This window comes from Phoenix dactylifera, chromosome 10 (genome assembly GCF_051530095.1).
Source record: "Phoenix dactylifera cultivar Ajwa chromosome 10, Ajwa_hap1_PhDact_Kaust_v1.1, whole genome shotgun sequence".
Taxonomy (NCBI): Eukaryota; Viridiplantae; Streptophyta; class Magnoliopsida; order Arecales; family Arecaceae; genus Phoenix; species Phoenix dactylifera.
The window spans coordinates 28,601,042-28,622,824 of NC_143199.1; the positions used below are offsets into that span (position 1 = coordinate 28,601,042).

At 39.4% G+C, this 21,783-nt stretch overlaps 1 protein-coding gene and 1 non-coding gene across 2 annotated transcripts; both read left to right on the forward strand.

Annotated features, from left to right (window-relative positions):
* The first annotated feature begins 3,717 nt into the window (after positions 1-3,717).
* Positions 3,718-3,789, forward strand: TRNAT-CGU (transfer RNA threonine (anticodon CGU)). The gene has a single exon. It is a non-coding gene; the product is annotated as a tRNA-Thr (tRNA).
* An 8,685-nt stretch (positions 3,790-12,474) lies between these two features.
* Positions 12,475-16,719, forward strand: LOC103723261 (WUSCHEL-related homeobox 8-like). Its single transcript, XM_008814140.6, has 3 exons — positions 12,475-13,084; positions 15,637-16,164; positions 16,246-16,719. Exons 1-3 carry the CDS (start codon positions 12,853-12,855, stop codon positions 16,329-16,331), a joined length of 846 nt encoding a protein of 281 aa, XP_008812362.2. The 5' UTR covers positions 12,475-12,852; the 3' UTR covers positions 16,332-16,719.
* The last annotated feature ends 5,064 nt before the right edge of the window (positions 16,720-21,783 follow it).

The window sequence follows — 21,783 nt, forward strand, 5'->3', positions numbered from 1 at the left end:
CAATACCTTGTGCATTTTAGTTTATTTGGAATGAATATGAGTGAACATGCACAATGATGATGAAATTGCATCCTCCAAGCCTCAGTTGTCGGTTTTCTTTCCCTCTTCCTTTTATCCGACTCTAATCCCTTCTCTTAAATTCCAACTGCTATATCATGCAGTCTCTCTTCATGTAAATGTGCTGGCGGAATGCTTTGTGAAGTGTACTATAGCCTTAATATACCTCAATCAGCATTGTTTCTTTGGTAGTCTCACTTTAATTTGTGGCTACACTGTATGGATATTTCATATTATTTCTGAACTCTGAAAGTGCCTAGACTTTTGACATGCCTAGATACTCTTGGCAAGTTGGCGTCTTGAAAAGGAGTGTCCTAGCATTAGCTAAAGTTGTCTACACTTCGCAAAACTTTCTTGGATATCATAAGCAAGGGATGAACTATTTAGCATTTAACCTGGCCAAGAGTACAACAAATCCACATAACCTTAACTGTTTGGGTGCTTTTACCGAAACGGCACACCTTCGCCCCTCCTCCTAATATGATGACATAAAATTTGAGTTTTTAGCAACAAGGATCATTGATTGATCAACTCAATTTAAATTTCAATACACTGGTTCTGCTATGGTTTATGATGGGTGCTTCAGACCCCGATGAGCTTCGAAGCTGAACCCATGCTATATGGTGTCTTTGGATCACGCTCCATGCATGGCAGCTGCCGCGTCGGAATCGCGGGGAGTGAAGGGTAGTGTGAGGACGAGGCATGCATGTGGAAAGAGAGTCGATCGTGATGGAGCTGGGAGCGAGAGGAAGTATCGTTCTGATGATGGTTCCGTTGCGAAGACAAAGAAAGCATAGCACGTTTGGGACTGGGAGCAGACGTCGTGCACTTAGCTCCCACGCGAGGACGTGGGAAATGAGTTGAGCGGACGCCAGGCACTCAATCCCCACGCAAGGACGTGGGGAACGAGTTGATGTAGTGACGGGTCAGCCTTTTTTTTTTTTGGTCAAAGCGGTATTTCATTTCAAGTACCTCTAACGTGAATACAACCTGACATATCAAAGGAAACTAAACAAAATAAGGAGTGTGGGATGCACTCTAAGCTAGTCCAGAGAAACTCCCCAGAGTGCCGAGCAACATAGGAGGCGACCCAGTCTGCTGCACTGTTCGCCTCCCAATATACATGAGATATCTGACAGAAGGTCAGCTCCCGCACCAATCTATGCGTATCCCGTATCAGGGGGTGGCCATCCCCATATGTATCAACACCTCATATCCAATCAATCACCGTGGAGGAGTCACCCTCGAGGCAGAGGCAATCGGCCCCCAACACCCGTCTCGCGTACAAAATGCCCTCCCAGGCTGCCCGCACCTCCGCTCCCACGACAGTCGTACCCGGTGTACTCCGTCCTCCAGCAGCTACAAGACTGCCTACATGATCCCTGATCACAAAGCCCACGCCCCCCGAGGCGCCATCCTCTGCCATGCCACCATCGAAATTCACCTTAAGATAACCAGGGGTTGGGGGTACCCAAGAAAAACATCGAAACCTGGACGCTGAGACAGCAATACAGGTACCCCAGATATCCCTGGCCCTCTCGGGTGGATACGATGAGGCCATCATAGATGCCTCCGCCGCCTGCCGTAGGGCTCTCTCAATCACAACTCGAGGAAAGGATCGCCCGCCCTCGAACACGCGATCGTTCCTATCCAACCAAATATGATAGGCTAAGTAAGCCACTATAGTACCTGTCTCAGCAGAACTCGGCTTCCGCGTAGACTCACGCAGGTACCGAAGCATATCCTCCAACGTCTCCCACAGCGGAGGAAGCAACGCAGATGCACGTCTCCAACACTGCAGAGCAATAGGGCATCGAAGCAGTACATGGCTAATAGTCTCCTCAGCATCCAGGCACCTCTCGCAAAGTAGATCCAACCTCATCCCCCGCCTAGCCAACACACTCCTGGTCGGAAGGCAGCCCCAGGCCACCTTCCAAAGAAAGAGCGCCACTCTGGGGTGCACCCTCATCCTCCATATCCAGCCACCGTCAATCCGCCTATCGGGCTCCCTACTGGCCCAAGCGTGGACACCCCTGGTCCGTACCCTCGCCCGACCTGACGGCAACCATACCAATCTATCTGGCTCCTCTCGGGTCGGTATCGGTAAAGCCAAAATCCTCTCCACCAACTGCTCCCCAAAGGCCTCACGTATCAGATCCACATCCCATCTCCCCTCCCCTGGGATAAGCAAGTCACAGACCCTATGCCCCGACAGTCTGCCCGAGTCCACCATGGTCGGAAGTCTACTAAACGGTAGATCAGTCGTCCAGCTATCTTCGAGAACATCCACCGACCGTCCATCCCCTATGGCCCACCGGATCGCCGGAAGTACCAATGGAGCTCTAGCACAAATCTCCTTCCAGATAGGAGAATGGAGCCGCCCAGCCCTAACACCAACCGTCAGTGCACCATACTTAGCCCTCATCAGGGAGGACCATAAGCTCTCGGACTCCAACATGAAACTGGCTGCCAGCTGCATAACAGACGCCTCCCGTCTCGCCACCAACGAAGGCACCCCCAAACCACCGTGCCGAAATGGCTGACATACCACCTCCCATGCCACCAGGTGGATTCCACCCCTCCCCCAGATGAAATTCCTGATGAGCTGCTCAACTAACCTCAGGGAAGATAAAGGAATAACAGTGTTGGACACAAGATATGTCGGAATAGAACTAAGTACTGACCGAGCCAATGTGACTCTGCCCATCATGGATAGTGTGTGCATCTGCCACCCCTCAATCCTGCGTCTGATGCTGAGCTCAAGGGGAGACAAGTCTCCTCGCCTCAGTCGTCGTCCAAGTATCGGCACCCCTAGATATGTCAAAGCACTCTCCTGCTCTCCTACTCCCAGAGTCTCCATGATAGCGGCCCTTGTCTGAGGTTTGGTCTTCGGGCTGAAGTGAATTGTCGATTTGGCCAAGTTGATTCGTTGGCCAGAAGCAGAACAGTAGACATGGAAAATCATTCTAATCACATGGGCCGCCTGCCTAGTCGCTCTGGTCAACAACAAGCAATCATCGGCAAATAGCAAGTGGGAAATCGGCAAAGCCCCCTGCACTGGCCTATACACCTCCAGAGTCTGTGAGCTCACTGCCTGGCGAAGAGCTCAGCCTTTCACAAGTCATCTTTTACAAGTCAGTTATCAAGGAGTTATCGTGGGAGGATAAATGGAAGGTTGGGTGAGTGAATATGGGAGGGAGATATTTTTTTTGTTCCAATGTATAGTGCTGCGCTCTCACCTAAAGAAGAGTTTTAGTCTACCAATTCTTTTCCTTTCTTCCGCTCGACTCCGTCTCTGGTTGAGACCTAATAGTTTATGTCATAAGTTTGTATCATTTGGAAGTGACACACTTTCGAATTTTTGGGGATTGAATTATCCCACAGGAAGATATCTGGTGTGTCTTTGGGAAATGCCGTTGAATGGATGCGAGGACATGTTCTATATATTTTCGTGGCTTAAGGGCAACTCAATTGTTCTAATTTATGATGGTTCATGATGTAACTTGTTGCTGCTTGATAACCACGAGATCTAAAGGTTATTAGTCTTTTGTGCACTTGCATCTTTTTTTTATTATTATTATTTTTCTTTTCTCCTTTTTCTTTTTTTTTTCTTCCTAGTGTTCACCTATTAATGGTTATCATTCATTTCCCTTTTGTCTCGCTTCCGTAGCATAGTGGTAGTGCGTTCGCTTCGTAAGCGAAAGGTCGCGAGTTCGATCCTCGCCGGGAGCTATTGAGTTTTATTAGTTTGAAAAAGGCAACCCTGAAACAGGGTGTTAGCTGTATTTTTTTTACCCTGCAATTCGCTAAGTTTTGTTTGTTTATTTAGTTTTGAGTTTTTTTTTTTTATAAATATCCTTATAAAAATTCAAATTTATGCAAATATTTTTTAAAATTTATATTTATTTTTGCACTTTTACAAAATACTGTTTTTGCATAAATAACCCTAATAAAATAGTTTTTCAATACCATTAATAAAAACTATATTAATTTTAATTAAAAACAAAATAGAATTCTGAAATTACTTTTTTTTTTGTCTTTCATCACAATCATCTTATAAATATTTTTTTGCACATCCACCCATTAAGGATGTTTCAGTCATTTTAATTTAAAACTGTTAACTTTTAACGACGTTAGATAGCTTGGATATATATACAAAAATAAGGATAAAAAATTAAAATAGCAAAATGAGTGTTTTACAAGGGTATATATAAAAATATCAATTGTGGAAGGATATTCATGCAAAATTTGATATTTAAGATAATATTTATGCAAAAAAAAAATCTATTATTTTTTTCAATATTGAGTTAGCTTGGTTTTCCTTCTTTCTTCTCCTTTTTCTTAACTTTTTATTTATTTATTCCCATATCCGTACTTCCACAACCAACCTGAGCCTGGTTAACTCGGTCTACACACATGCTTATTCTAAAACCAAGATGAGTTTAAACTGAGTCAACCTTCTCTTAGATTAACGCAACTAGGCTGCTTTATTTGGTAGCCAACATGAGATATGGGTGCAACTTGGTGACTTGGCCCAACACCAGCCTAAACCGACCAACAAGAGGCCCATATTGACCCAACCCAACCAAAAATAAAGGCAGGATCCACCCTCCTACTGGTTGACTACAAAATCTCCAAACCCAAAAACACAATTTTAATTGGCCCAAAAGCCTAAAATGTAATTTAGGTCTGATTTTGGATTGTCCCGTGCATCGAGAGCTTATTATAGAAGTTTTTGTAATGTGATTGTTGATATTATGTTGATATTCTTATGTACTATCATTTTCATCGTCATTACGTTGATAGGATTTTAGGAAAATAATAAGAAAGAGATAGAAAATTACTTTATTATTATTCATTTTGTGGATTGAGTTAAACTAATTTTATTAGTATTTTCCTTTTAATTTTATCGCTGGTGTATTTCATATATGACATGATTGTAAGTTGTTGCATTAGTGGTTAACTTTACCGTGGCAAGTCCAAATTTCTGCTTTGGATGGATGATGATAATTTTGATAATTTCAAAGTCTCCTCTTGTTTTTGGTGGGCATTTAACCTAATCCACACCCTTCCATGAAGGGTGCCTTGTCAACGAGCCAACCTAGCAATGTGGAGCTTTAGCTTAGATTTTAAGCTCACAACTTTAATTAGTAGGATCAGCTGGGAACGGTATGTTTCATTAAACTCGAGCCATATTTTAGCCAATATGTGTGCACCAGAGAGAGAACACATTTCAATCTCCATTGCTTATCCCTTTTCGAGAACTACGACAGAAAAAGTTGGGACAAATCCTGATCATTTCAACCCTACCACCCACTATCACTTGTCAAGCTAAATCACCAATTTTCAAGCATCGAATCCAACTGTCCTTTAGATATGTAACTAGTTGAACAGTCATAGTTTAGATAAAAAAAAATAGTAGGTAGACCAGATTTTTCGGGGATCCAAGATAAAGTAAATTTACTTAAAATAATTTTATTTTAGATTTATGGTGGATTTTTTTTTTTTTTTTTTTTGTGTGCGCATCGGCTGCTCATACTGCTCTAATATGAGTACAACCAGCTGCATCAGAAGCAAAAAGACAACACAAAGCAAATAGAAATGAGGACTGCTGAATCATGAGAAACTCTCCCGAATGGTGAGCAGCAAACGAGGCGACCCAGTTAGCAACTTGGTTCGTCTCTCGAAAGACATGCCTGACCTGAATAGCCCGGCACTTCCATAACATCCGTCGCATATCGCCCAGAAGCAGGTGCTCCACCTCCTCCCGCCTCTTCTCTCGAAGGCGCACGATCAACGAAGCTGAGTCTTCCTCCAAAATGATGCAACCAGCCTGCAGAACATGTCTCGCATAGGAAACTCATTTCCATACTACCCTGAGCTCTGTCCCAAAAGTCAAGGCTTCGAAGGAACGACACCCCTTCTTTCTTTCACTGCAAGCAGATTAGTACTATGGTCTCTGATAACAAAAGCTGCTCTCACCCAACCACCGCTGGGCAATCACCATGGTGGATCTTTAATAAATTTTTGCTGTTGCACCGCCACCTTGCGTTTAATTTCCACGGTACCCATGTTCGTTGGTAGACCTACCGCTTAAAGGTTCAAATCAAAGGGATCACTTTCAGCAGCGGGACCAGCCGAAAGAGGTGAAGGACTACAGTAATGGCAACAAAGGCTGGTCGGACGCAAATTTCAAAAAGGCGCACCCACCCACAAACACGTAACAAGTCAAGTGACATATGATGCCTTTTCTCTTGCCTCATGACTTAAAGTTCCCTCATCTTCTGGAAGAGAATAAAAGTCCAACGAACATGGTCAAGACTCAAGTCTACTATAGAGAAATCACAAGCATTAAAGACAGAAAAAGGGTGTGGAAATTGTAATCCCTTTCCCAAGCCAAACTAATGGAAACAGACAAATGCAGAAGTAACAACAAACTGCCCAATAAAAAAGAAATAACTACATACAAAAGCCATGCATCCAATTTATATATATAATTTTTGCATAAGTCCTCCATTACTATTATATATATATACATATTATAACAAAGTTCTACCTAAAACTATGAGATATGAGAGATATGATAGTAACTTGAAGAGGTGTAACAAATATATGTGTATATATATATATATCCGATAACTTAAAGAGGTGCAATAAAGATATGAGAGGTATGATAATAACTTGAAGAGGTGTAGCAAATATATGTATATATATATATATGCTTTACGATAACTTAAAGAGGTGCAATAAAGATATGAGAGGTATGATAGTAATGTCCAACATGAATCTCAAATTTTGCCATGAATTATTATGTTAGGCTTGATGAAACCAGTAAACTTGAACGAAAGCCCTAAAATGGTGCGACTCCAAGAGTTCATGCTTGGGGTCTTGCAGGGAATTCCTTGGGTGATACTTGGCCGTGAAAGCATGCTTGGGTTATATAGTGGGGTCTCAGGTTCCAAATTTTAAATGGAATCAGACCAAACTATGTTGGATTTGTGTGAGTAAAATATGATATCATATCCAGGTTTGTTGAATCCTTGAATGCATGCATGTCTGCCATCCAATGGCATTTTTACCAACCGAATCTAATGATGATAGGATAGGTCATTATTAAATCAGGCAGTGGCCCACATGCAGTCCATTGTTAATTTGTCTCCTTTATTGCTCCCCAAAATCCCATCCTTCTATTTGAAAATTGAGTAAATTATATGATGAAGTAATTTATTTGTACATGGATTAAGTTGGCTAAATAGATTTGGAAGACAAAAAAAAAAAAATTTGTACCAATCTTTTATAAATATTTTTGTAGAAATAATTTAACTCGAGTGGTTTCATGAGTTTTTGGCTAACAAGAAATAAAGTAACTGGATTAAATAACTTCTATTCTCTCTAATTCTGCTCTCAAACGTAGTTTATAGAGTTTTGAACAACGTGGGCTACTGGAAGCCAACGGACTTGTGAAATTTATTCAATTAATTGATAAGAAACCATGACCGGACTTGTGAAAAGACCTTTGCTGACATTTGAGTGCACATAGTAGTAGAAACGGATGCTAATTTGTGGAAAAACCTTGACCTTTCGTGGAAGGGACAGATGCATCCATGAATATATTCAATACAACGTCCTCTAAGCATTAAACTATCTCCGTACACTCAATTATGTGATTAGAACATAAAGAATTATTAGTGTTAATCCAGTGAAAAGTGAAAATAGTGCTAGTGGCAAAGCATGCATAATATAATTTAAATGGTAAGTGGAATCTTTGAAACTTCTCTCCCCATAAGTGTAGTTCTCCGTTATTTTCTTCTTTGACTATTAAATTATAAGGCATGGCTGACAAAGCTTCTGCTTATCCTGATGAAAAAAAGGACAAGGGTAAAAAAGAGAGCAAAAGTTGTGAATCCAGCATATAAGACTTCCCAGTTTTTTAGTTTAGGTTTTCCGAGTTTACTCCTTCTGCTACTCAAATTCTTGGCACCAACACAAGCACTTAAGGAGTATTGTGTTGATGATACCTTGTTATAAAGACAAGTTAGCACAATTCATGAGATTGATGCAAACTAGAGGGTTGATAGTTTTTGGAGTGAATTATCTATCTTGTCCCTCTTACAAAAGTTGTGAGTGAATTATCTATCTTGTCCCTCTTACAAAAAAAGACAAGGGTAAAAAAAAAGAAGCAGCAAAAGTTATGAATCTAGCTTATAAGGCTTCCTAGATTCTCAGTTTTGGTTTTCCCAGTTTACCACTTTTGCTACTAAAATTCTTGGCACCAATACAAGCACTTAAGGAGTATTGTATTGATGATACCTTGTAATAAAGACAAGATTAGCACAATTCATGAGATTGATGCAAACTAGATGGTTGATAGTTTTTAGAGTGAATTATCTATCTTGTCTCTCTTACAAAAATGCCACACAGAGTGGGGATATGATTCAAACATCTTTTTAGTGCAAAAAAAAAAAAATCTAAGTGCAATATGATGATCATCCTGGTATTGCTTATGTACGGTCGACATGATTCAACAAGGTGTATCTAAGATAATATACATTGGACCACTAATAGCTTGGCAATGACTCTAGAACTAGGAGTTTTGATTCCTTGAGAGTGAGAACGCATTCTTATTCCACCTGATACAAGTGCAAACAGCCGATCAAGTCACAAATGACTACATCTACTCACACATATTCAAAAGGGTTTTGATAGCTTACTCTACCCTTCTAGAATGCTTATGCTTGGTATTTTGTTAAGGAGCATTACTTCTATAGTTCTGGCACTATTGGACTGATGGTATGAAGACCTCTCCAAAACTTTTTCCAATTACTATGTGTGGCAAGTACTTGGTGTGGAGCGGGTCTGCCTTGAGGGAGATTCATCTATGGTTGTCGACTGGCTCCGAGGGACGGATCAGTTTGGGGATGGTCATCCCCTTATTCGGGAGGCCCGTAGGATGGTGCGGTTGATGGGCGATGTTCAGATAGGACATGTGTTCAGGGAGGCGAACAGGGCTGCAGACTGGGTCGCCTCTTATGTTGCCCGGCATTCCAGAGATTTTACTTGGACGTCTGACTATGACGTTCATCCTTATTTGCATCTTTTATTTTTCCGCGATTTAGCAGGTTGTACTCACGTTAGAGTTATATGAAATGAGTAGCCGCTTTTACCCAAAAAAAAAAAAAACTTTTTCCAATCCACACTTTATTGACCCTATGGTTCACATGTTCTTACCAAAAAATATGGTTCTCATTTAATAGTTATGATCGAAAAAAGTGCTTCTAGTTACGTAGTAAGATTTCCCATTCTAGATTTGTAGCCCATGCTTACTATAGTCTAACACAATTTGGCCCCTGTGCAGTGGCCTACACCTATTTTGGCTAGAATGTTTCCAAATTGACTAGTTCATACAAGGTATTTGCAAAACTAGATAAAATTCATTTAGCACCTGCAATTTGACCATGTATTAGAAGAAAAACTAGAAAATTTCATTCAAATCGGTTGAAATCTTGTAAGGAAATAAAGTTCTATTGTCAGCCATAACCGAACATCAACAATAAAAAATATGTATGAAACAATACATTACACAATAAATTATCTTGATTAACTTCACTAACAAATGACCAACTTGCATCAAAATTAATGTTTCGTGCATATAACAACTGTTTTAATGTCACTGCTAGCGTTAGCTTACCTTTGTAAATATTGTAAACTTGCAAAATTTTATTTACAATATTCATGATCCCTTGTGCAACATCACATTACATCAGTAGAGCCATCTACAATTTTTTAATAAACAATATAATATTAATTATTATTTATAAATTTAGAGTGTAACAGATGTTGCATACCTACGTGGCGGACTATACAAGCATGCAAAACTATGGATCATATCAAAGCAATAATGATTCTTGAAAATTGATTTGATCGAGATCTTATGCAAATAATTTTTACATCGATTGTTCAGAAGTAACATAAGTCAACCTATTCTAACCATTCATTCAAATTAAATAAAATATTCTAACTAGTCTAAATATTCTAACTAGAACTCCAACTACTGAGAATATCTTCAGACGATCGAGCGTACTTTCTATATTCCGAGCAATCATGCATTCGGATCTGAAAAATAGAGAAAAAAAATAATGAGTTACACTAGCCTAGTAAGTAGCATAATACCCTAAAGTGGGGTCTAAGTATGCCAAATAATTAATTAGAGAGAAAGATATTGACCGAGAATAAATCAATTCTCGAATAATACATAAATTTCTTTTGAAGTTTACTATAATTTTCATAAATTGATACTAGAAATCCAATATTAGGCTATAGCCTTGTAACCCAGTGACATGAGTTAGAATGCACAAAATGCCAGATACCACTATTCTAACTACCAGTGGAATATCACTATTTTAATTATCGGTGGTTCGATATCAAAACCAGTTTCTTAGGTTACAAGTCGACAAGGCCAACAAATAATTTTCATTGGCAGGGCCAGATCATAGCCATGCTGAGAGTACATATATATAAACAAATTTTATAATTTACCCAATCATATTTTTTAAATTTTATAACATAACACATGATATATTTAAAACAAAAAGACTTGCTATTGCAATAATAACATATCTGGCCCATTTGAACAAGTATAAAAAAAAATCATATTTAATAAATTAATTATTATTTTATCAAAATTTGAAAAACATACTTTGAAGCATTAGGTTACTTACTTCTTCTCGCTTTAAAATCCTACTTCAGGTAGGTGGGTCAGATTCACCTATTTTAATATCATTAAATTTCATCGTCATCTTAGAATTTAAGCGAAGTCAAAAATTAAAATACTATTTGGGATACAGCCTCATGCTCTTAAGTTAGATTGGTCAAGTGGCAGTGTCCGGTTGCTTGGGTAGTCCGAGCAAGGAGAACTCAATTGGTCAGATTCATACATAATTTAGGTGACTCAATGAATATCAATAGTGGCCAAATTTTAAAAAAATCTAGCTGGGGCTGGGATAATGGATCGATCTACCGCCCAGGTAATGGGGTAGTTTAGGGCCTCCACATTGGGTTAATTTGGATCCGAGCAATAAAAAAGCAAGGCTTACACTAGGATTCTTAAGCTTGTCTAGAGAGAGAAAGAGGGAGAATCTCAGTTCCGATTCAATCAAGAGTCTGCATTTGGTTGTTAATGGTATGGGTCAACCTGGATCAATCATCATGTCTGGCCTATGAGTCAAGAGAGAGAAAAGAAAATTTGAGAACTAATCCATAGCTAAATAAATAAATAAATGAATGAAAGGAAATAAAGGATTAGAAGAGGAAACAGAAGAGAAAGGAAAGCCAGTTCCCCAAGCTGCCCAAGGGGGCAGCTTCCTAGGTCAAGAGAGAAGCAAGTCGAGGCAGGGACTCATTGGGAGATGGCTGTGGTGGTAGATCTGGCATCTGTATTGGATTTCGGCGAAAGAAGGGCGACAAAGCTTGGCTCAAAGAACTTAGCAATGAAAAAAATAAGAGATCAAGAGGGGTTTTCGAGGGGGCGGAGCTCAAATGTGGTGGCGCATTAGTCATCGATGGCAAGAAAAAAGAAGTGGGAGCTCAGTGGTGGATCAACTCTTGGGGGAGGGGGGAGGACTCGGGTATTTAAAGGGCTTCAGATAGGGGATAGACTTGGGGTCGTTGCACTCGCTTGTAATTCTTGCAGCGGTTGAGAGCGACCCAATGGCCGACAACTGTTCGAACATCCCACAAAATCAACAACAACCACTATTGCTGTGGCTTATCCATTCAACCGAAGAGGAGAAGAAGAAATAGAGGATTATGATCGCTATCCTCTGTGCCGATCATCTCGCTTTGGGTCAAATGCTAAAGTAAGTTAGGCATGCCAGCTTTAGTCCAATACGGTCTATTCTAGCTTGGATAGTTTATCCATTCAACCGAAGAGAGGGAAAAGAAGTAGAGGATTATGATCGCGATCCTCTGTGCCGATCACCTCGCTTTGGGTCAAATGCTAAAGTTAGTTAGGCATGCCAGCTTTAGTCTAATACGGTCTATTATAGGTTAGATCTCACAAGAGTTGTGCCGGCAAATTCTATCCCTAATTTTTTCTCTCTTTCTTTGGATGGAAGAAGAAGCGAGCTGAATATATAGTCGCAGTTAAGCTGGTCTCCGATAGGTCCGGTTCGATATTTCTCTTTTTTTCAACTTTCTCTAAAGCAATGTATATCTTAACAAAAACGCAGCGGGAATGGACCAGAGATGGAAATGGAACGGAAGGCTTGACCCCAACGTCACGCACCAACAAGAGAGAGAAACACCATCACCACCACCAGCACGATATATCAAAATCACATCACTTCTGCCAGCAAAAAAAAAAAATCACATCACTTTTGACCTGACAGTAGTAATTATATCGCATGGAGATTTCAACGTACACCAACCTCACTTCCACCCACCCCCACCTCTTCTTTCTCCACTGTAGAATCTTCAGTCTTAGACTTGCGTCTTCCGCACGCCCTCTGCTTCTGTCTTTCCATCCGTAGCCTCCACTCCACTCCCGTCCCTCCTACGCCGACTAATGTTCTTCCAATCTCTTCATATATAGCAACAAAGAACGTACTTTAAGGAAGGGAGAGAGAGTCCACGATCTTCGCGTGCCCGCGCGTGCTTTCCTTTCGTGCTGGAGCGCGTCTTCCCTCGTTTCTACTTTCCTTCCATCTCTTCTTCTACTTGCCACTTTTGCATACAAAGAGAGAAGGGGAAGAGATGGGAGAGAGAAAGGAGGGATTTTTTTGAGTGGGCGAGGGGGGAATGGAGTGGGAGATGGCTTGTGCGGCTAATAATAGTGATCAGAGCAACAGGGGAGAGGGGGAGGAGAGGAGGGGAGGAGGGGAAGGGATGACGGACGGGGTGTTGTACATGAAGGTGATGACCGACGAGCAGATGGAGGTGCTCCGCCGCCAGATTTCCGTCTACGCCACCATCTGCGAGCAGCTCGTCGAGATGCACAAGGCCGTCACTGCGCAGCAGGACTCCCTCGCAGGTGCCTCTCCTTCTCCTCCTCCACTCCCGCCCCGACTTCGCAAGATGCGATCTTTTTGGCTTTATCTCTCTCAAATGGGCTTCTTTCGGGCATTTTCATGGGAAAGGTGGGATCTTTTAAAGTAAGGAGAGATTCTGGGAGAAGCCTCTCTTAATTGGATCCCCTTTTGTTGCCTCTTGTTGGGGTTTTTGGCTGACTGGTAGTTGTTTGGATTTCATTCCTTGTGTGTTTTGTTCGCATTCAGTGCTTTGTTTGTCCGGCTTTTCTTTATTAACTCCTCGTTCTGTTTTGCTCTTTTTTCATAGATTATGCATGAATTTGTTGCGTGTTGGATGGAGCCGAAGGCTCATTTATTTTTATTGCCTTTATGGAATTTAATGATTTTGTAGCATTCAGAACAAGTGCTTCGGCAATAGCATTTATTGACGATGCTTGTGCTATAAAATTCTGTTCACTTGATATATAGTTGTAGTGTGACTCCTTTTGGGCTTCATATCAGTGTAACTGTACATTTATTAAAAATGTCAGGGTTCTGCAGGATTTTTTTCCACAAGGTTTTTGCAGGATTTTTCAAGTTGAGTTATCCAGAGGGATCTGTCTGTCCATGGTATGGTGGTTTAAATTATCCAGTCTGAAGAAATACTTGGGATGGGAATTTTAGATTGTGCATCCTTTAGTTGCCCTTTAATCTTTGTAGTTAGATTATCTAGTCATATTATCTGCGAGTTTAGGTTAGTAAAGAGATATACAGAGGACCGGTGCATGTGGAGGACATTCAGTGTCCATCTGAATATGGGCTGCTCCTTTCTCAGAAACCTGTAATCAGAAAGTAAAACTGAGGATTGCTTTGTGTGGATTTTCCTAAACGAATACCTCTACTTCCCATATTTCTCCAGTAATTCTCACTTCTTCTGTTTCCTTTCTGCGAAATTTCTTTCCAAACAGACAGGATAGGTTTGTTGGCTTGGTTGTGGTTTTGTTTGGTCTGAGGCAGAGGTGTTCGATATCGATGGTCAAGTAAGAGTTGATATGGATGTTGCTTCCACGTAAAATGGATCTGCAGAAGAGTTTGTTGTGCCAATCAACTATGATGTTGTAATTCTTTGTGTTCATTGTTATTCTAAATATCCTTCATGTTCTTAATAATGATATACATATTCGTCATTCTCTGAACTCTTGTTTAGATTTTTGTCACCTGATTCTAGAGAAGCCACTGTGCGACTGTAGTTTCTCTTTTTTTCTTAAACTTATATTTTGCCTTGTTACTTCTTTTCCTACCACCAACTTCAAAAATTGTCTAATTATTAGATTTGGACCTTGTTCCGTCTTTACTCTGAGACACCGCAGGTAGCAATTAGTGCTTGGATATCTTTAAAAAAAGAGATATTACAGAATGAAGAGATGCTTTAAGAGAGATTAAGGATGAGTTAGCTGGCAATATCATGGTTACAGTTTTGTTGCTGTCATGAGATGGTTGGAGAACAATGAACCATGCCTATTGATCATCATGAGACAACTCAAGAACAATGAAAGATGCCTACTTATCACTGAGGCAGTACAATCTTTTAGAGCTGCTACTTTCACAATTATAGCTATCCATTTAAAAATTAACACAAGAATGAAACTTTTGCTATATTGGAAATGTTCAAATTGACTGTTACATGCTAAAAGATTGGTAGGAGATCTAGGTCGAAGAAAATGAGTTAAGAAGGATACACGAGTGCGGGTTGAAGGAGCCTGAGACAGTAGTTTCAACTTTAAGTATGCAATCATGATAATAGAGCCTTGTCAAAGTCATCCAACATTTCTTGCAAAATGAAATTTCTCTGTAGAACTATTTTGCTTTAGTACTAGTTAAAAGCTTGGCAATCTTTTAGTTTTTGATTAATATGGATTATCTATTTTTCTTGTTAGAGCTATTTTCTTTGTATATGGAATGTATCTTAACTATGTATGCCAACACAAAGGCTACATTAGTGCAACTATGTTCTGCAATCCAAAGTTCTGAAACACCACTTCCATTCTGCCAAAATGCCCAGATGCATCAGTAATTGCTTACTCCCATCTTTTTTGATTAACCTGTATACAGGACTAGCTCTTGAACAGCTACATATACTATGTTGGATGAAAGATTGTGATGTCTATCACAATATGTCACAAGATACATCCTGATTTCTATTCTTTTCTGCAATAGCTTATATATTGTTCTGGACAATGCTGCAGCATTTAAATAACTCAAATGATCAACCTCCATCTTCCATATATATCATCTGAAAGGAAACTTAGAAAAAAAAATGAGGCCCCTCGAAGATCCTTGCATGGATGAACAGTTACACTACTTAATTCTACCTGTCTGTAAGAGTAGGCCACCCCTAAAGTTGATGTTCATGAAACTACAAGCAATATATAGCTACAACTTTAGTTAAGGTCCCTCTCTTTCTTAATGTGATAGATTTTCAAAAATTGATGTCCAGTATTGTGGATTAAGCAGGTTGGTTCCATAGGAATACTCTCTTAATTTCCTTTGGCTATTCTCGTTATTTGTTGTTTAGGAATGAGACTGGGGAGACTGTACTGTGATCCTCTGATGACACCTGGGGGCCACAAGATCACTGCAAGGCAGCGGTGGACTCCAACACCCATGCAGCTACAAATTCTTGAGAGCATATTTGATCAAGGCAATGGGACTCCAAGCAAGCAGAAGATAAAAGAGGTTACTCTTGAACTGTCACAGCATGGTCAGATCTCTGAAACAAATGTCTATAACTGGTTCCAGAATAGAAGGGCACGGTCAAAGCGGAAGCAGAGTGCTGCATTACCAAATAATACCGATTCCGAAGTAGAGGCAGATGATGAATCCCCAAGTGAAAAGAAGCCGAAGTCAGAGAAACATACCCATGAAAGCCTGCCTTCAAGAATAGATGATATCTCCATTCATGGAACACAAATGAACCCTGAGTTGCGTTCTATAGATCTGGAGACCAATCCAAGACAGGGCATGTATGCATCAAATGGCATTTCAAGGTCTTATGGCACTTTAGGCCAAATGTCTTTCTATGAGAATGCTCTATCAAACTCAAGTAGGTTTAATCTAATTTAGTTTTCCTTTAATATTCCACTAGATATCTTTTCAGTCTGCTGATTGATTCTTATCATTGCAGGATTTGATCACTTGATTGGGAAGATGGAAATTCCTCGAAGTTTTAGTCCTTGTCAACAAGGAGAGAGCTACGACTTGATTGGGTAACATTCTAGTTTTAGTTTTTGCTGATCGTAGCTTCCACGCTGACAAACTGGTGATATTTCAAGGATATGCTAAAAATTGTTTGGAGGATTGCAGTATACGCTCCTCACAGAATACTTTCTACAACGTGCGCATGCATCCTGAGATTCTGAAGACTTATGACTGTTTGGCATCCTTTGAATAGGTTGCTGATTTACTCTTAATGCAGATCCTAATGGTGAAAAGATCCATTATTAAAATGTAGTCAGTCTTGTTTGATTTCGCTGCTACTCTGCTTAAATTATATAGTTATATAACTATGTTCAAGCATGATACTTTGGCACTAAACTTCTACTTTGATGATGGGGAAGCCGCACAAAGGAAATGAATATTAGAAAATGGAGGTTCGCAATGCCTAGACTGATATATGATCATGCTGAAACTTTCCAAGTTGGAAACCTCCATTCTCATTCCCCCCTCCATAGCATCTAAATAGAGCTATTCTCTTAGAAGGTTTTTGGTTCCACAAAGAGTGATATCATGCTCGAATAAAACTCGACAGTTCTCTGTAAAAGTTATTTGTCGATTTGAAGGTTTAATGGAGGCAAAATTGGCGGAAGTAACAGAATGGTGAGCAGTCGTGATCATTTGCAAAAGATTGTCCGATCATTCTAGTACTCTATTGGCTAGTCATTTTAACATAACAAATCAGTGCAGAATGGCCAAACTGTTCATTAAGTGATCCATTCCACTTACTAGGGCATAAAGATTGCAGATATGCTGCTTCTATCCTATGACAAAAGTGGACGCTGGCAAGCCGTTGGGAGAGCAGACATCCAAATGTCCAAATCTTCACAATCCTTCTCTTATTTTTTTTATTTGTTAATTTTTCATATTTGTTGGTATCCGATCTCCCTTTGGATACTAGGAACAACAATGAAAATGTTCTGAAGTGCAAACAGAGACATGTTTAATAGCAAGTCCATTAGGGATCATGTCAGGAATATCATGTATGCATATATAGGTAATATGAACTGTAACTGTGAGAATAGCACAGACACTAGTAGTAGGGCTTCAAAAATGTTTGAATTAACTCGATCGAAGACTGCATGATCTAGCACAGTTCTGATGATCTAGTCAAATTGACCAACCATGATGCAGCAGGATGATATCACAAGCCAAATACTTGAAATGTCTAGATATTGGATGTATTGAAGATTCCAGCAGATGGATCTTGTACAGTCATTTGGAAGTCTCAGGGCAAGGATCTTATCGAATACCATAAAAATTGACCTCGTTGTGTAAAGCCAGTAGTCTTAAGATCAAAACAATGAACAGGGGATAACACATAAAACCATGTTCCGACCTTTTAGTATTACTGTTTATGTCATTAAAATAGTGGACAAGGAACATGTGGATGACATACCAACATCTATTGTACTATTTAACATGAATTCTTGTGTTTGCCCACATTTCTCAGGGACATGAAATATTTCATTTTTTTCCCAGCTATATTACTTATGTTTAGTATCCTTTTGCAACCAATGATATCATTCAATATCTAGAAGCCTTTCCCAACATGAACAACCAGAATAATTTTCATATATGAATGTCTTTCAAACATCACCATTATGTATGTATGTATGTATGTATGTATGTATGTTTTCTATTGCATTCTTTTATCCATAATTTTTCAGGTCACGTGCTTCGCATATACCATATTTTACTGTCATATATAATTTGTAACTGAATTCTAGCTTCTTTGACAATTTGAGCTGCCAATCCACATCAATCCACATCCATTATTTACCAGTCTACTCTGCATTATGTCAAAAATTGGTTAAGCTTGTAATATCTCAGGATTACGTACACTATCGATTGATTGTGATCGATCAAGCTTACTCAGGCATGCAAATTTGCTAAACTGTAAGGTAGAATGTAAATACATAACCAGAATGTTTTGACTAGAATGTAACAAGTTATCAACCTGCAGAATTTATAATCTGAAGATGACTTGTGTTGCTGATGAACCTAAGATTCGATTGGAGTATAATATGGACATGCAAAATTTTCACATTATCGGCATACTACATTTTGACAGAAAAGCGAAAAATCATTCCCAGGCAATGCATTCTTGCATTAATGTGCTGTCACCATCTTGATGATCCGATGACAGCTGATTTCATTTAGGTAAACCTAGCTGCTTGGTGGAGCAAATGATAAAATAAAACACCACCAAACAGAGGGGGAAATAGACATCTATTTCTATAGATGATCAATGACCAACTAATTTTGTTGAATCCTCAGACTCAGGCTTGTTTATTTCTCAATCTCTGTCCAAGCTGAGCTCCAGCTAGGAACACTAGCACAGGCAGGAGCATAGCATGGACAGGGACTAAAAAAGGCACTTACACATCTATCAAATTCAAAAGATCTTATTAAACGAACATCATATCATTGCATCCAAAGTCTGTATGTTATTCACTCTTCAGCTCACTCATTGAATAGAAACAATGTCAGTCTCTCACCATGCTTACCAGAAAACAAAAATAAAAAGCATCACAGCATGTCAATTACCGTTCTTGCTGACTGATAACTACGGCAGTATATAAGAAAAATGTTTGCTCGTGTCATATCCACATTAGTCAGCATTAAGGAGAACCTACATATATCAAATAACCAAAATAAGTCATCTTTATTTTCAAATCGCTCCATAGAAAACGTTCACCAAATTATATGAAATTACCTTACTTTTCTGGTAATGCATCTATGTTAAACAGCCCTAGTATAGATATATCTACTGGAGTCGGAGTACAGAAGATCTCGAAGCTGCATGGGAACACAGGAGATGGAGTCCTGGAGAGTAGAATCCGTGTGATTAGCAACATGGGAAGCTATCCAATTCAGAATGTTGGATGAGTGAGAACAGCGCAGAGGGGGGCAAGTAAAAATCCTTCATACACAACCACCTTCTTCAGTCTTCAAGTCCCCGGTCTCTGGGAAGACTCTCAGTCAAACATGAAATCAAAGGTCTATGTTGCAGGACGTTTGCCAAATAGGCATTTGATGATGAAGTCAATGAACAATTAACAAGAAAATTGTTCTTAGCATCCCTAGTGGGTTCTTGCAGATTGAACAACGGATGCGCAGTTTATCAGGGACTGATCAGATGAGAAAGCTGACAAACGACAGCTATTCTCAGCAAACAGTCATTGATTTCTGATACTTGGATCCTGGACAATTGTTTGCAAATGTTGATTAAGATATTTGAACAATGTTTCTGGATGTATTCCTGCTGTTGACCCTGTCAACATGGCAGCTACATTCTGCTTCAGGATAGCTTAAGCGACCTGCCTTGTGCACAGCTGCTCAGCTGTGAATACTGTGACGGATTTTTGATTCATCAGTAGTGACCGCTGAGCTTAAAGCGGCTTGAAAGGGTGTCTCTTTTGCGAGGCGGATACGGGGCATGGGTCGCCTCCTCCTCAAGAGGGATTCGACCATGGTGATTGGGTGAATCCAGAAACGGGGGTGCTCAGTCGAGGATCGGCTGTTGCTCCACGATATTCGCAAGGCACTGGGGGAGGCTGACTCCTATCAGGCCACGCACATATATCGAGAGGCGAACGGTGCTGCAAATTGGATTGCTTCCTTTGCGTTTCAATATTCTGGAGGTTTCTTCTGGATAGACCACGAGGCTGTGCCTATGCCTTTACGCAGTATTTGTTTTCTGATTTTGTTAGATGTATCCACACCTGTATGGTGTGAGCCGCCGATGTACCAAAAAAAATAAAAACGTTAGATTCTTCTTTTCTAGCTGTAGGAATTTATACTCATATTTAAAGATGATTCATGGTCCCAACTGCAGAGGTATATATACTGGCTTTCCGGAGGTATCCGCTAAATGCCTGTGCACCTTCAGTAAAGTGTGCGTTTGCAGCTGTAGTTGAGAGTGAAAAAGATGGTCCATCTAGTGATTGGTTGCAGTAATTAACTGCTGCTGAGTATGAGCTTTTATCCTCCAAAAAGTCTCAGGGACTGGCAATTTGATCCTCCATTGCATTTGTTTTCGGCAACCAGGGATTGATGCAAAATGTTTTCTGATAACTCTGACAGAAATTATGTCCGAATATTTGTAAATGAGATAACTTGGAGGGTCATTTGTCCACTAGGGCACCAAGCAACATGTACTATGAAACTCTTTCATTTTCAGAAAAAATAACAATTTTTTAGAACTTTGGGCAGCAAAATTTTATCATTTTAAAAAATAAAAAATAAAAGCAAAGAATGATAGAATTTTTGTGCTAATGCTGTCTCCAGTGTTAATCTCTGTCCGATTTTCCACTGTTTTTACAGAAAAGTAAATATACAAAAACAATAACAATACTAAATCTTGGATGCTTTTATCTATGACCTTAGAAGTACGGTAGAGTCTCCGTATAATAAAGAATCTTATGGAATGATCGTTTGTATTTTTTAAATTAAATTTGAGACTATAGTTCATATTTCCGCATGACAATCAGGCCTGCCATGAAAATGTAAGAAATGAGGTGTTATTAGTAAACCTTTAACAATCATTAACTATTTTCATATCTATCTTTTCATATATCTCCTATCATATTTAATAAAAACTTTCAGACAATCGTGGTTTATTAGTATATAATAAAACTAAGATTTGAGTGAAGAGATAAAAATTAAGTAGGGTTGATTCTGAGTTGGACTTGGGCATAAAACATCAAATTTTAAATAAGTGCGGCGAAAATTCTGATTAAAAATGAATATGATTTAGGTTCGAGGCCTGGTCCATGATCAGTCTTAGAATTGAGTGAGTAGGTGGTGTTGCAAAAATAAAGAATTAGAAGGAATCTCAATATTTTAGAATTTGAAAGAATTAAAAAGGCTACTAATGAAAATTTATTGAAATAACTTTTTTGGTAGATACTTAAATAAGCTTTTATTTTTTCCGTGGCACATATTAAATACTTATGTATTAACAAAAGCTGTAAAACAATTGTTAAATTAGTTTTTAAAACAAATAAACATGCTGTTAGCCCAGTGGCCCCTAAAATTTGACATATTATGTTTAATAATTTTATCTTTTATATTTCTATACCATGACCTAAAAATCATTCTGAGATTTTATGGGCTAGTTTCATCGTCCTAAAGGGAACTTGGCAACGATCATCAGTTAGATCCGAAAGGCTCTAGGAGTAATGGTTGCGCCCACTCTTTGCTCCGAGATATCTGGACAATGATGAAGGATGAAGGGCCTTTCAGACCAAATATATTTTCCGTGAAGCTAATGAAGCTGCGGACTAGGTGACTGCTTATATAGCTAGTCACTCGGTAGTATTTTATGGGCTAGACAGAAAGAATTGCTTCTGATATTTTGAAGTATTTTATTTTTTAATTTTATTTGGTGCATCTGTATATGTTATGTATGATCATTAAAAAAAAAAAAGTTTCCAAGATCAGT

Coding starts and splice junctions, on each gene's coding strand:
- LOC103723261 (XM_008814140.6), top strand. CDS start 12,853: ATGGAGTGGGAGATGGCTTGTGCGGCTAATAATAGTGATCAGAGCAAC. Junction 13,085..15,636: donor GCAGCAGGACTCCCTCGCAG/GTGCCTCTCCTT, acceptor TTTGTTGTTTAG/GAATGAGACTGGGGAGACTG. Junction 16,165..16,245: donor GAATGCTCTATCAAACTCAA/GTAGGTTTAATC, acceptor TTATCATTGCAG/GATTTGATCACTTGATTGGG.